General features: G+C 44.5%; 1 protein-coding gene and 1 long non-coding RNA gene across 6 annotated transcripts in view; one reads left to right on the top strand and one right to left on the bottom strand.

Annotated features, from left to right (window-relative positions):
* The window catches only part of LOC111562261, a 26,669-nt gene extending 11,630 nt beyond the window's left edge, over positions 1–15,039 (top strand). The window contains exons 2-3 of one of the 2 annotated variants that reach the window (XR_002745337.2): positions 11,436–11,554; positions 14,804–15,039. This is a non-coding gene — a long non-coding RNA (uncharacterized LOC111562261). Of the gene's footprint in view, positions 1–10,374; positions 11,555–14,803 lie in introns of those variants that run through there. The other variant, XR_006584836.1, reaches the window with a different exon arrangement.
* SLC36A2 (solute carrier family 36 member 2) overlaps positions 1–15,210 on the bottom strand; it is a 57,008-nt gene that overhangs the window by 2,587 nt on the left and 39,211 nt on the right. For all 4 annotated transcript variants that reach the window (XM_045036660.1, XM_003981376.6, XM_006927972.5 and 1 more), the window contains 5 exons: positions 14,899–14,983; positions 11,646–11,864; positions 10,281–10,379; positions 5,305–5,471; positions 3,154–3,323 (listed from right to left, as the gene is read on the bottom strand). In XM_045036660.1, coding sequence (XP_044892595.1) covers positions 3,154–3,323; positions 5,305–5,471; positions 10,281–10,379; positions 11,646–11,864; positions 14,899–14,983 — 740 coding nt within the window. The remainder of the gene's footprint in view (positions 1–3,153; positions 3,324–5,304; positions 5,472–10,280; positions 10,380–11,645; positions 11,865–14,898; positions 14,984–15,210) is intronic.

Genomic DNA, 15,210 nt, shown 5'->3' with positions numbered 1-15,210 from the left:
TCAAGTTTGGTTTTAAAATCCTTTTCTTAAAACACAAACCAGTTGTTTCTCACATTTAATTGCATAAGTAAAACATCGAAAGTCCTGTAATACTCTGATCATATTCACTAGAGGTTACACATTAAAAATCTGGCGTGTCTTAGGGCCCCTGGGTGGCTCAGTCACCTAAGTGTCTGACTCTTGACCTCGGCTCAGGTCATGATCTCCCGGTTTGTGGGTTCAGGCCCCACATCAGGTTCTGCAGAGCCTGCTGGGGATTTCCCTCTCACACACACACAATAAATAAACTTAAAAAAATTGGTGTGTTTTTAATGATTTTTCTAAAATATGCATTCATATTTATTGGGAAGAGAAACCTTCCCTCTGCCTACTTAGGCCGGGCAGAGGCTGGGGATGAACTGACAATGGATTAACCAGTCAAAAGACAGTCTATTTAGGGTTAGGGAACCTTCAGATGACTTGGCTCCTCCCAGAACAGCCAAAGATAGGGGTCCACATGCCTGTCTCATAGGGTGAAAGGAGTGGGCAGAAAGAGCATCTATGTAAGAAAAAGTGGAAGTTATAACTGGTTCCTATCATTTATTTAAGGAATTTGTCTGTGATGATGGTTGGTCTTTTTTTCTGGTTGAAAACCTTCCAGAGAGGGGATCTATAGAGGCTGTACTTCTTCTGGGATCCTCCTTAATTCAGCAATGGACGCTTAGACAAGGGTTTATTTTTCCCTTCCCTGTGACTGCTGTTTGTTCAAATTTAGTTTAAAATAATTTTTATGCCACCGAGGCACACTTTGAATCCTCCATTATTCAACAATGATTAAGCTCTTACTCAATAAATAATATTAAATATCAGTGCTGGGAACTGTCCCATCTGTTTGGGACGCATCAATGTACAAAAAGACAGAAATTAAACACACACACTCACACACACACACACACACACACACACACACACCTTGGGAGGGGGGGATGGGCTAAGTGGGTAAGGGGCACTAAGGTATCTACTCCTGAAATCATTGTTGCACTAGATGCTAACTAACTTGGATGCAAACTTAAAAAATAAATTAAATTAAAAAAACCTTTCAGAGCTAACATTTTAATAATTAACACAACTATAAGCACCTCTTACTTGCAAACAATTAGAATGTGAAATTATTTATAGGGGAAAGGGGTCTTCAGCTGGAACAAGATTGCAGGGGCTCATTAAAAGAGTATCTTCTCCAGGTTTTACATCCATGTCAGAAAACATCTAACAGACACTAGATTTTGAACTTATCCATTTTTTAGTAGGATATCTTACAGGTGTGGGCTTCTGCATTCCTTGTTTGACCTGTTGGCAGATTTTCACCAAGAAAGCCCAAAAGCCTCCCCCGGGCCTGCTGTGGAGGAGTGTCGTGTATCAGAACCGCAACAGGTCTGGAAGGCAGGGTTCTGGCTTCCCCTTGTGTGGCCTTGGGGAAGTCCCTAACCTCCTTCTCAGCCTGTTGCCTCCTCTGCGGAATGGGGATAAATGCTATCTATCTTTGTAGGTAGCATGGCGCACACTGCAGACGGTGTTAAAGTTTTAAACTGGTTTATGTCCCTAGATAACAGAGTTAATTGATGTAAAGCCCTTAGAAAAGTTATCTTTATTGTTACTTCAATTTGTTTCCTCATTTGTGCTGATTGAGGCAATGCATTCAGAAGCTGGAGGCCTCAGGAACTCTTATCTTCGAGGACAAAGTCCTTGATCTCTAAGGTTCCAAATGGTAGTGTCCCTGCTTCCTGGGGTAAACTGGGGACAAATCACTTTAAAGAAAGAAAACCAGTGTCCATTGAATTGCATAGGTTGGTCTAGTACAGCAAGAAGCAAGAATCTCCCTGAGAAGGAGTCTTAGGATCACAATTAAAAGGAACCTTAGAGCGGTGCCTGGGTGGCTCAGTCAGTTAAGCGTCCCACTTCCGCTCAGGTCATGATCTCACGGTTCGTGGGTTCAAGCCCTGCATTGGGCTCTGTGCTGACAGTTCAGAGCCTGGAGCCTGCTTTGGATTCTATGTCTCCCTCCCTCTCTGCCCCTCCCCTGCTTGTGCGCGCGCGCTCTCTCTCTCAAAAATAACACATTAAAGGAGACTTAGGGATAGCTGGGGAATACCACACTCCACACAGAAATCTCTGTCATCTCCTTCGCCCCTGCTAAAACACCTGCACAGATGGGGTGCCCTGGATCATGGGGCCTGGAGCATGAGGAGGGCTGCCAGGGGGTGACCGCGGCCAGCTGAAGCCCAGGGGGCAAGTCCAGCTCACTGCTGCCAGTGGGAACCTGAGCCTAGGCTTGCCAAATCATTTTGTTTCCTCCCCCCACCCCAATGTTAGAAGTCTGGATGTATATCAGATCTCAGACATTTTAAATGTTGGCTGAAATTTATACAACACTCAGGCTCAAACAACACACCTCTGCTGTCCGATTAGACTCACTGGCCACAAACCTCTGTCTTGGAGGGTGTTGGCTCTGGACTCCGATGATGTGGGTTCAAATCCAAGTTCTGGCACCTCCTGGCCAATTATTTACTGCTCCCTGCTTCAGTTTTCTCCTTTGTAAAGTGAAGTGTATCATAGTCCTACCTCATTAGGGTTCCTGCGGGGCTGAATAAAATACTATGAAATACGGCCTATGGGGTGCCTGGGTGGCTCAGTCGGTTGCGTGTCCAACTTCGGCTCAGGTCATGACCTCATGGTATATGAGTTTGAGCCCTGCGTCGGGCTCTGTGCTGACAGCTCGGAGCCTGCAGCCTGCTTTGGATTCTGTGTCTCCTTCTCTCTCTGCCCCTCCCCTACTCATTCTCTCTCTCTCTCTCTCTGTCAAAAATAAATAAACATTAAAAAAAAGAGCACAGTGGCTGGTACACAGTAGGTATTTAATATCAGTTCTTATGATGATGATTATTGTTCAATAAGCTGTCACTCCCTCAGGCTGGACACCTGCGAATCTGACTAATTAGGTACCTGTAAGAATTAGGTTGTCCCTGAGGCTTACATGAGTTACTACTTGTAAAGTATGGTCCTTGAAATACAATTAGTGCTCAAACAATGCTGGTTATCATGATTATCCTTTACCATCTGGCTGATTCCTGATAGCCCTCAGGGAAAGAGCACCATTTTGCTGTGCCTTGTACTCACATGTCAGGCAGACCATGGCGAGGCGGATGGACAGGTCCAGAGGCAGTGCCCAGCGCTTTGACACCTGCGAGGTGGCAAAGGGGATGATGATTTCTGCAGGGACGTAGAACTGCAGGGCGTAAGTGCACAGGATACCCACGATGTACAAGAGCTTGACCGACTGGTACAGCCTGCGGGACAAAGCAGAGCAAGGCTCTCTGAGACCACTGTGCTCTGATGCCTGGGCCCTAGGAACCTTAACCTCTGACCTTGGGATAGTCCCCGGGGCTGCAGTTTCCTTGTCAACATGATGGGCAGGAGGCTTCTTGGAGCTAAGAGGGAGTCACAGCAGAGCATGCAGTGAAAACTAAAGAATAAAGTATCACGAATTCGAATGGAAACAGGTCATCTCCAAATAGAATCTTGAGCATGGTTACATGTAACACCTTCACAAGCCACTATCACTTGGTGGTCAAGTTTAGGTTTTAGGAACTACAGGCTCAGGCCAGGTACCCCGTGCAGGGAGACAGAAGTGTTAAGTGGTGAAGACCAAAAACCCTGGGTCTAAAATACTCTCGTCCCTTGTGATCTAATGTCAGTCCTTAGCAATGCTCTAGATTCCCCCAGAGCTCTTGGCACATAACAGGCCCTCAACAAATGCTTCTAGTGGGTTGAGAGAACTGCAGAGTCCTGAACCCCTGCAGGAAGACGCGGTCTACAAACAGGGTCGTGTGCAGGCTGGGGGTGAAAGTAACCCTTGTAGGCCTTGGACTGAGGCAGAGACGGTGTGTCGGGTTTTACCAAAGCCTGTTTTGACCTATGGAGATAGGACTTTTTCCTTTAGTCCACTAATGTGGTAGCTACATCTCACATACTTAAGAAATGAGGGTGTGTGTGTGTGTGTGTGTGTGCTGGGAGCCATTCCTTAGACTAACTTCCACATTTCTGAGTTTCTTGTTCTCACTAGTCCTTCTGCCTGAAACACCAGTTACTCCATTTCCAACTGCCCAAATCCCACTGATTTTTTTGAAATTCCCATCTTTTGAGCTATACTGCATGCCAGATATTTTTAGACATGCCCAGCTTAATCCCCAGGGAAACTCTGCATTATCGATGAAGAAACTGAGGGTCAGAAAGGTTGAGGAAATCACCCATGACCACAAGCTAGAAGGTGGCGCAACAGAGACTTGGGCCCATGAGTGACAGAGTCGTCCTTGTCTGGACAGAGCTGCCTTGTTGGACAAAAAGATTCCCGTTCTGATGGATTTCTTTCCTCAAAGGTTCCCAAAGCCTCTTTGCTGCTCTGGAGGGCTCCTTTTTCTGTTCCATTTGTGTCTATACACTACCTATCCCTCCCCCATCCTCGCTGGATCACGAGCTGGGGCAGGTAGCGAAGTTCAAGATCTTAGCCTACTCAGTCGGTGCCTCCCAGCTCCCTCGTGCCTAGACTGGCGTCTCCACCTAATTGGCATGCAGGAAATGCTTGATGCATGACATTATCAACTTGAGAAAGGGGCCCCATTTAGGTAAATGAAGCCTCCAAGTGACCCTTAAAAAGACAAGTCCCCTGTCATTAATGACCTGCCTGGGTGTGGGAGACAGTGCCACACAACGTGATATGGGTTCATGTGTCTATTTAAATCCTGGCTAAGTCTGGGTCAGCTAAGTGTTGCATGAATTGGTTGCATTTGAACATAAAATGTTCACAGTGGTCGTCCCAAATTGGTCCTTGCTTCACTACTTTTTTCTCCTACTCTGACCGGGAGGATGTATACCCTTGGCTGTGGCAAGGAAGGCTTGGTAGCATAGGCCTGAGGAAGTGTCGCTGGAAATGAGTGTTGCTGCCCAACGACTCCTTTCTCTGCCTCTTATTCTCCCTGAGGGCCCCTCCTCCCTTCTCTCCTTGGGTGGCCAAGGACTGTCACTTCTCTCTCTTCCTAAATCCTGTCCTCCATACTAAAGCTATCAAGGCCTCACTCAACACGGGAGGCTGTTGTTCAAAGAGGAGCTCCCTGGACAGAGAAACCAGAGCCCAGGGTGCCAACGACAGTTCTGCTTCTCGCTGTGGAGGCCCTGTAGGCCTCAGTTGCCATCTGTGGAAGGCAGGAGGAAGTAACTCACACATTTCTACCCGGCCCCACGTCCCCCCCACCTGAGGGCCTGTGAAGTTACCAGCAGTTGGGTAGGTTAAGGGTTATGCTGGCCTTGATGTCGTTTCCAAACCGCAGGTAGCCCAGGGCCCCGATGCCAATGTACAGGGCAGTGATGATGGACATTCCCAAAGACAGGATGGCTGGGAAGCGGCGGGCATCCTTCATCTTGTTTTCCAGGGGAAGAACCTACAGAAGCATCATAGCATAAAAACAGAGAAGGAGAAAGAGGAACATGAACATAAAGAAGAAAGGCATGACACTTCTGAGTATATCCCAACACACCGGAAGCAAGGGCTGGAACTGATATTCACAGCAGCATTATTTCCAAAGCCAAAAGGCAGTAGCAACCCAAGGGTCCAGTGATGGATGAATGGATAAACAAAGACGGTATATACGTACGACGAATATCATTCAGCCTCAAAACAAAAGGAAATTCTGACACATGCCGTAATACGGATGAACCTTGAGGTCATTATTCCGAGTGAAATAAGCCGGTCATAAAATGGCACATACTGTGTGACTCCGTTTACATGAGGTGCCTGAAGTAGTTAAATTCAGAGAGTCAGAAAGTAGCATGCTGGGTTCATGGAAGGGGGAGTGAGTGGTTATTGCTCAATGGGTACAGAGTTTCGGTTCTGCAAGAAGAAAAGAATTCTGGGGACGGATGGTGGTGATGGTTGCCCAATAATGTGAATGTAGTTAATGCCACCGAACTCTACACTTAAGCATGGTGAAGATGGTAAGTGTTGTGTTAGGTGTATTTTACCACAATAAAAGACGAAGGACTCATAAGATGAGCCCTGGAACATTCAGAGCTGGAAGGGCTCTTCAGGTTGTTCAGACCAAGGAGCTCAGTGCCCTGGGGCAGCCCCATCTGGCTAGCAGATGCATTTTGTTAGGCCAGCATAGCCTTTTAGACAATTGAAGGTGAATGCCTTTGGGCACAATATTCTTGCCGCATTCACCAGGCCCGCCTCTCCCCTCACATTGACATATACCTGGCCTCTTTGCCCACATTGCCTGCTAAAGGCATTTGAGTTTGAGACTTCCAATTCTAGTGCATTTGCTGCTTTCTGTCCAGAAGGGGAGGCTGAGACTCGGCTTACACAGTGAGCCGGTGACAAGAGTTGGGACTGGGGGTTCTTGGTTCCCCAGCAGGACGCTCCCCTGCACACCGTGTTCTCAGGATCCTTTTTCCCCACATGTATATCTGGCCCTAAGAGCGTCAGAGTTGAGACCGCCTACCTGGAGCCTGCTGGGCACCCCAAGGTCACGTCTATCTTTGGAACCAACCTTCTGGCCTTCCATCCCATGGAAGGCTTCACTCGGCTGACAGTCCGCTTCCACCTTCTCCTTCTCCTTGATCAGGCCGTGGGTAAAGCGCACTCTACACACACCATTAGGCTGATCTGTGCTTCAGTTTCTGTATCTGAAAACTTATCTGTTGGAATTTTTTTGTTTTTTTTGAGATTTACGTGAGGACCGTAATGGCATACAGTAAGGGCTTAGTAAATGTTAACTGTTCTTGTTTTTAATACTGTGAAGACCACATCTCTATGAAGATGGAGCCTATATAATTCTTATTTTGCAGATGAAGACTGCGGCAGACTGGGGCTGTCCCCCAAAGTTCAAGTACTTGCTTCTATCCAATCTTGACTGTACCCCTCCAGCGCTAGATGTATTTATTACTCGGTAGGACCTTAGCATCTACTCCCTTGTACTGTTGACTCCTTTTTTTGTCCTATACGCATCCCAGCTCCTCCATGCAAATGGAAAATGCTTGAGGGGAATGCCATGTCAGGGTCATGGTTGTGTCCTTCCACTTTCTTCCAGATGAGGGCAGGCTCCTAGCTGCGGCAGGTTCTCAGGAAAATGTCTGAGGGATTATATGGAAAGCGAACAATCCAACCTGAGTTCTCCCACCCTGCAATACATTTTTGTTTTTAATTTTTAAATGTTTTATTCTTTATTTTTGACAGAGAGAGACAGAGCATGAGCAGGAGAGGGGCAGAGAGAGAGGGAGACACAGAATCTGAAGCAGCTCCAGGCTCTGAGCTGTCAGCACAAAGCCTGATGTGGGGCTTGAAACTCACGAATTGCGAGATCATGACCTGAGCCAAAGTCAGACACTCAACCGATGGAGCTTCCCAGGTGCTCCTGCAATACATTTTTGCTGCATAAATTCTCCAGGCTCACAATGACTTTTTTACTCAGTAGCTGGATTTCTTCTTCTCTCCTTTCTCCTCCCACAATCAATCAAGGAGATAAATGGCCATTCATATAAAGTGGGAAGTCCCTGGACTGGGAGTAAGGAGTGCTTGGTTTTAGCCACAGCTGCAGCTGTTCCCGGCTGGTGACCTGACTCAAGTCCCTTTCCTGTCAGGGCTTAGGCTCCTCTTCTGTAAAGTTGGAGACTGGGCTAGAAGATTTCTAGTGGTAATCTGAACTCTGATACTGATCATCATTAGTATCTAGTAGGTGTTTGATACTTACTGAACAATTACTTCCATCATTAGCTGGGGAATTAGAGTTCAGAGAGTAACCCATGGCTGAAGTAAGATTCCAGCATAGTCTGCCTCCAAAGTCATTTACTCAACCACGGCACTCTGCTTTTTGCCATGAGTATCCAACATTCTAAATATAAAGTGTTTCCATTTCCATTAAGATGGTGTAAACACGTTCCACCATAGCTCTCTTCCTGATTAAACCTAAAAGCCCTGGGCAGGATACACAAAACAACTACCCAAGGACTCTGAAAAGTATGAAGAGGGTCCCTACTTTTTTGTTTCCTTTTTTACTCTCAATGCCACACTCCCAGGGCAAGTCCCCATCACAAAGTAGCATCTTGGTGGGCCAGTTACTGTGGTGGTCACACAGGCACCTAAAAATCTGACACAAGCTTTTCTCTTTGAGCAAAGGAACTAGGGGAGGGGGACTTGGGGGGTCTATAGAATGTAGGGGTAAATCAGCACTGGTATATAATTTGCAGGGTCTAATGCAAAATGATAATGCAGGGCACCTTGTTCAAAAATCAAGAATTTCAAGATGATGAAGGCAGAGCATTAAACCATGTACGGGATCCTTCCAAAGGCAGGTCTCTATGTGATTGCACAGGTTGCATGTCCATGAAGAAGGCCCTGGAAGGAATCTCTATTCATTCATTCATTCGTTCGTTTTTATTTTAGTTTTTCCCTCTCTTTTCTCTCAGTGCTTAACCCCAGTCAGACTCAGTCACAGGAAGTGTGCATAGCACTATAGGGAGGCTAAAACCCTAGCTTTCTAGCCAGAGAACCAGAAACAAAAAAAGCCACTGGAAGCTGATGAGTGTGCAGGAAAACATGGATAGGAGGATGCTGGAGAAACTGATCTCCTGCATCTGTGGGTGAAGTCCTGGGCTCAGCCCTAAGTTGTGCATGTATGGAAATGGGATGTGAAAGATCAAAACATTATTTAAAGAAATGAAAGAAGACCCAGATAAATGGAAAGACATCCCATGTTCATGGAGGACAATACTGTAAAGATGCAAAGGCAATTCAATGGAGAATGAACAGTCTTTTCAACAGATGATGCTGGAACAATTGGCCATCCTATTAAACAAAAAATGAACTCCAATGTATAAACATCTTTATCAAAAATTAATTCAGAATGGATCACAGATCTAAATGTATGATAAAATTATAAAATATTTAAAAGAAAATATAGGGGAAAATCTTTGTGGACTTATGTTAGACAAAGTGGTTTTAGATAAAACATCAAAAGCAGGATCCATAAAACTAAAATTTTGATCTATTGGACGTCATCAATTTTAAATCTTTTGCTCTATGAAAGGCACTGCTAAGAGAATGAAAAGACAAGCTATAGACTACAGAAAATATTTGCAAATTATATATCCAATAAAGGACTTGCATTTGGAATATGCATAGAATTCTTACAATTCAACAACTGTTAGGTCATTTCCAGTTTATGACTATTATGAACAATGTTGCCATTGTCATAAATTGGAAACAACCTAGCTGCTCTTCAACAGGTAAACCGATAAACAAATCGCGGTATTGCCCACACAATGGATGTTCAGCCATTGAAAGCAAGGAGCTATTGATGGATGCAACAACACAGATGATCTTTAAAAAAAAAAAAATATATATATATATGTATATATATAAAGTTTATTTGAGAGAGAGAGAGAGAGAAAGGGCACTCATGTGCATGTATGCACAAGCAGGGGAGGGGCAGAGAGTGAGACAGAGAGAGAGAGAGGATCCCAAGCTCCGATGCGCGGCTCGAACTCACGAACAGTGAGATCATGACCTGAGCCGAAATCAAGAGTTGGGCGCTTACCCAACTGAGCCACCCAGACGCCCCACAACACAGATAATCTCACATGCAGTCTCAAAAGGTTACATACAGCATGACCCCATGTGTATGACATTCGGGAAACAATAAAACAATAGAGACAGAGAACAGAAAGAGGGTGGTTGCCAGGGGTTGGTGGTGGGGGGGTGGGGAGAGCAGACTACAATGGGAGCAGCACAAGGGTTTTTTTTTTTTGTGGTGAGGGAGTTGTTCTGTGTCCTGATTGTGGTGTATCTATGACTGTATGCATTTCCCAAACTTAGAGAAATGTACACCCCCCCCAAGTGAATTGCACTGTATGTAAACTAAAAGTAAACAAAAATTACATGCACAGCACTTCCCTTCCTCAAGTGTGGAAGCACAAACTATATAATAATCCATTGTAAACGTGTAGTACTTTCCAGCTTAAAACTCCTTTTGTTTGTTTCATTACATCCTGTAAATTGTATACATCCGTTTGCCTTGCTTTTAAAAGATTAGGAAACACATGTTGGCATGAAGATAAATGTTTAATAGATGTATTAGGACAAGAGGTTACTTTCTCCTATGTGCACACAGAAACCCAGAAACCCAGAGCTCCCGGCTCCTGTTCAGAAGGCCACCCACAGCACCGGGGAAAGGCTACCCCAATTCCAACCTTACCACGCCAATGCTTTCAAATGAAAAAATGGCTGTTCCAAAGAACAGAGGATAGGTCTTCCAACTTGCTACCAGTGGTAACCGGCTGGGGTCTGGAATTTCCTACGGGAGAGAGAAATGTAGTAGGACCTTTATTCTTAAAGCGTGTTTGGGCTCATTTAAGAGGGGAATATTCTGACAGTAAATCTAAATTAAAAAACAAAAACAAAACCAAAAACGAATGTCAAGAAATTCAGAAAACTTCAAAAGGAAGTAGGCACCAAAGCTGATTTTAACACCACACGATACCGAAGAGCCAGAGGCAAGAGACATTGAGGTATTCAAAGTACTGAAGGGTCAGGACCTCATGATGTGAGTATGGCTTACCAGAATCCTCCAGAAGAAAATCTTACACACCACAGGTTGGTACCAGCCTGAAATGCCCTTGGACACTTGGTATGTACCAGAGGTTAGGGGTGACAGAAAGTGCTGTGTCTATAGTTTCAGTGATATTCTAGGGAGTCCAAAGTAGTTAGATAGATATGAAAGTCCCCTATTATAGATCCTCAATGAGTTATAAATTGAAGGGAAGAAAAGTACTGAAATAAATATTTTATGTGCCCTGTGACCTGGAATGTGACACCAATTACAGAGCTATTTCTCTAACTGGGCCACCTCCGGAATGGTCTAAAAATGACTCGAAGGTAGCTATCTCACTAGGAAATTCACTTTTGTAGGATTTATTAATATATTGTCTTAAGGAATATAAGACCGATCTGTAGTCCTCCTACAATACTTAACTAATTTGTTATTTTTATTAAATTCCATGGACACGATAATTTTTTTTCTTGTGACTTCTGAAAGAGAATAACATCTGAAAGGTATGAGGTAGGCCAAGGGTTTAAATTTCTATGCAGCCTTGTCCAATAAATACAATTAGAAAGGATGGAAAAGTAGAAATTGAGGGAAAATCAGTATCCATAATTCAACCTCAAAGGCGTCATAATTTGCATTGTGACAGATTTGCTTGTGGTCTTCTGAGATTAGTCTCCGTGATGATAGGATCCAGTAGGGGATCCTATTTTTCATTTGCCTTTTGCTGCTATCTAACCATTAGAGGAATGGTCTGTAGTTCACCAATCAAGATGTTTTCCTTACAGAGTATAATTTTTTTCAAAGCCCAGAATTTGACAAGTATTGGAGAAGCAATATAAAAGAGGAGATACCGAGAAGAAGGAGACTGCGCAGAGACACCTTTGCGGAAAAAATGGTACAATGGTACTAGGCTGGAGAGTCAGGTACGTACCTACCCTCAGGGCTGGCTCTAGGCAGGTATCTAGAGAAAAGTCTCTGCCCACTGGAGGGGTCAGGTGTGTGGTGTGCACTAACCTGGGCAATATACTGGGTGATGATGATCAAGCTGACCAGCATGCTGATGTTGGCCAACATGGAGAAGACGGTCAAGACCCTGAGGTTCCGGATGAGGACCAGCAGCACCAGGAAGGGCAGGAAGGCAAGCATGTAGAGTCGAGAGTCCATGGTGGGCGTCAGAATCACTGTCTCATTGTAATGGCAGTTGTTGGTGGTGCCATTAACTGCTTCCACTACCTGAGGAAGAAATGGGAAAAGCAAGGGGGAAGATTCAATGTATCTGTTGGCCACACGATGAGCTTAGTGCGTGGCCCATAATCAAGTCCCTCACAAAGAGCTGGAATGTCTCACATGCCAGGGCCTCACAAGGAGTTAGGGTGGGTGTCTCTTTTGCTTCTAACCAAAAAACCCATCGCTTACTGTTTCTTAATTGGACCAATACTGGCATTCTGAGAGAATTATTCTTTGTCAGGACTGCATTCACTGCAGGACATTTAGCATCCCTGGACCCCACCCAATAAAAGCTATTTGCATCCCCCAATCATTGTGATGCACAAGAAACACCCCTCTGCACACAATACAAACATCCCTTGGTAAAGTCAGGGGGAATGGGGGAGAAGAGGGTTGGTACTACCCTCATTTAGAATCAGCCTGAATTAACTGATACAGTTGTATTCTGCAAGCAATACAATTAGAACAATTAGAAACTAGAGTTAGGCAAGAAGAAAACGTAAAAGCAATGACAATCTCAGTACCCATTGGTAGCCAGGGTAATGTCCTGGAATATATTCATCTATGCATTTTCTTGTCTTTTTTAAAAAAAATGTTTAAATGTTCTTATTTTTGAGAGAGAGAGAGAGAGAGAGAAAGAGAGAGCGAGAGAGCACACACACGGGGGAGGGGCAGAGAAAGAGAGGGAGACACAGAATCCGAAGCAGGCTCCAGGCTCTGAACTGACAGCACAGAGCCCGACGCGGGGCTCAAACCCATGAACCCTGAGATCATGACCTGAGCTGAAGTCGGACGCTTAGCCTACTGAGCCACCTAGGTGCTCCCCATTTATGCATTTTCTATACCATATCACAAATTACATGTATCACATGCATCCTTTCCATTTTTACAAGACTGCAATCACAGCATATGCTCTTATTTTGAAGCCTCCTTTTCATTTAACATACCACAGCTACTTGAATGAACGATTAAGTCTATTTTTTTTTCTGATTCCTCACTATAAAAGGGAAAATATTTGGCACATTAGCCAGCACTCATGGTCCTCTATACTGGGCACCATTCAATCTGGAAGGCTCTTCCTCTCCCAAAGCCGACACCTTCTACAACCAATTTTATTGCCTCTCCTGGGCAAGTCCTGCACATTCCTGCCTCCAGGTGTTCATGCCTCCCTTCTTGGCTGCCAGAACCTCTCCTCCAACCTTCCTTCAATACCCAGCCCAGATGGACCTCCACAAGGGAGACTTGCCTTGCTCTAATGATCTTTTCTGCCCCCACATATTTTGCCCCTTAAGTTCACAATTAAGCAGCCCTGCCCTCAGAGTGTTGTCAGTGGTGTCCTGACCTAGCACCAAAATACACTGATGCTAACTTTTTATTTTTTAGAACACATTCTATTGAGCCTGCAAACTCTTCAAGTGAATGCTTGCTATGTCTTTAGACAGAGATGATAACGTTCAGCAGACTGATTTCCAAGCGGCCATCTGATGATGTGTTTTCAGAGCCTTCAAACAATCAAACTCTTTGACCCCATAATTTTACCTTAAGGAATATATGCTAAGGAAATAAAGGGGTATACAAACATTGCCACAGATTATAGTAGAAAAACAAAGGGAAAAAAAGAAAAAATCCAACGACAGAAGACTAAGTCATGGCTAATCTGTGTGATGAAATATGAAACTAGCAGAAGTTATATTTAAAAATATAAGGACATTACAAAATGCTCACCAGCTGATACTAACTTAAAACAATAACCTGAGTGGTTGAATTAACAATAATTTTGTTTCATTTTGAAAAGTAATATGGGGGGCGCCTGGGTGGCGCAGTCGGTTAAGCGTCCGACTTCAGCCAGGTCACAATCTCTCGGTCCGTGAGTTCGAGCCCCGCGTCGGGCTCTGGGCTGATGGCTCAGAGCCTGGAGCCTGTTTCCGATTCTGTGTCTCCCTCTCTCTCTGCCCCTCCCCCGTTCATGCTCTGTCTCTCTCTGTCCCAAAAATAAATAAACATTGGAAAAAAAATGAAAAGCAATATGGTATGGTGTTCAAGAACTGGAGTTCTGATGTCAAAAGGCCTGGATTTTTGACTGTGCTTCTGTGATCTTGTATACATTATAGTTCATAGCTTTAGTTTTCTCATCTGCGAAATGGGAATAGCCACAGTACCTACTCTGATAAGGCTATGGAGAGAACTGAATGAGGGGAAGCCCATACCATGCTCCCTGTTCCTGACATAGAACAGAGGCTAACTCTGAACGCTTACTATTTTTATTCCTTCTAATTTCTTTACATTTCTAAATTTCTAAATCATTGACTAAGGATGGCCTTTGTTACTACCCATATTATTTTGCTTATATTGCTACAAGATAACTTCTGGGCTAGATCAAAACAACATCCTAGAGACGGCAACTGTTAAACCGGAGGTTAAGAAGCTAAAGGTAGATAAAGATGGTCCAAAGAATGGGGTGCCTGAGTGGCTCAGTCGGTTAAGTGTCCAGCTTCAGCTCAGGTCATGATCTCACAGCTCATGAGTTCAAGTCCTATGTCGGGCTCTGTGTTGGCAGCTCAGAGCCTGGAACCTGCTTCAGATTCTGTCTCTGTCTCTCTCTGCCCCTCCCCTGTTCATGCTCTGTGTCTCTCAAAAATAAACAAACATTAAAAAAATTAAAAAAAAAAGATTGTCCAAAGAAGATTAGATATCATCCAAAAAGAACCATATCTGTTTTAGGAGAGTTAAGGGTGATTAAGCTCCAAGGCTGGACAACTGACAAAATCCAAGGTTCCTTCCAGCTCAGTTTTAGAGACGGGCTTTGAGAACGGGTCCAAGGTACTGGACCAAGGGTACTATGAAAAAAGTAACCACTTGTAGAACAGACACGTGAATTGGGGGAAGTCTGGGTTCTTTCATAACATCTAATTTAACTTCCTTTGTTGTACTGATGAGGACACTAGGAGCCCAAGAGAAGAAGCCACATTTGCTGAACAACTAAATGAGGACCCTCCTCTTCCACGTCCTTTTCCCTTCCACCTTCTCTAGAAGACTCTACCTGTTTTAAATTATCAGCCAGAAACACGATGTACACACAGCAGAAGCCCAGCTGGGTGACTATAAGGAAGAAGCTCACGATATGCCTGGAAGAGAAGGGAGAGAGAGAAAATGTGTTATAAAAGAAGAGTTGATTTGTCAATTCGATGTCTGTCCCTAGGGCTTGGTGTCCTTGTACCAGCACCCTCCGTTCTGCTACCTCAATCAACAATGGGGCAGTAAGAAGTGAGGTAACGACAGTTCTTTTTAAAAAATGTTTCTCGGGGCGCCTGGGTGGCGCAGTCGGTTAAGCGTCCGACTTCAGCCAGGTCAC

Source organism: Felis catus, chromosome A1, assembly GCF_018350175.1.
Source record: "Felis catus isolate Fca126 chromosome A1, F.catus_Fca126_mat1.0, whole genome shotgun sequence".
In the NCBI taxonomy this organism is placed as follows: Eukaryota; Metazoa; Chordata; class Mammalia; order Carnivora; family Felidae; genus Felis; species Felis catus.
Note: the sequence above shows the minus strand (reverse complement) of the source record. Positions and strands in the feature narration are given on the sequence as shown.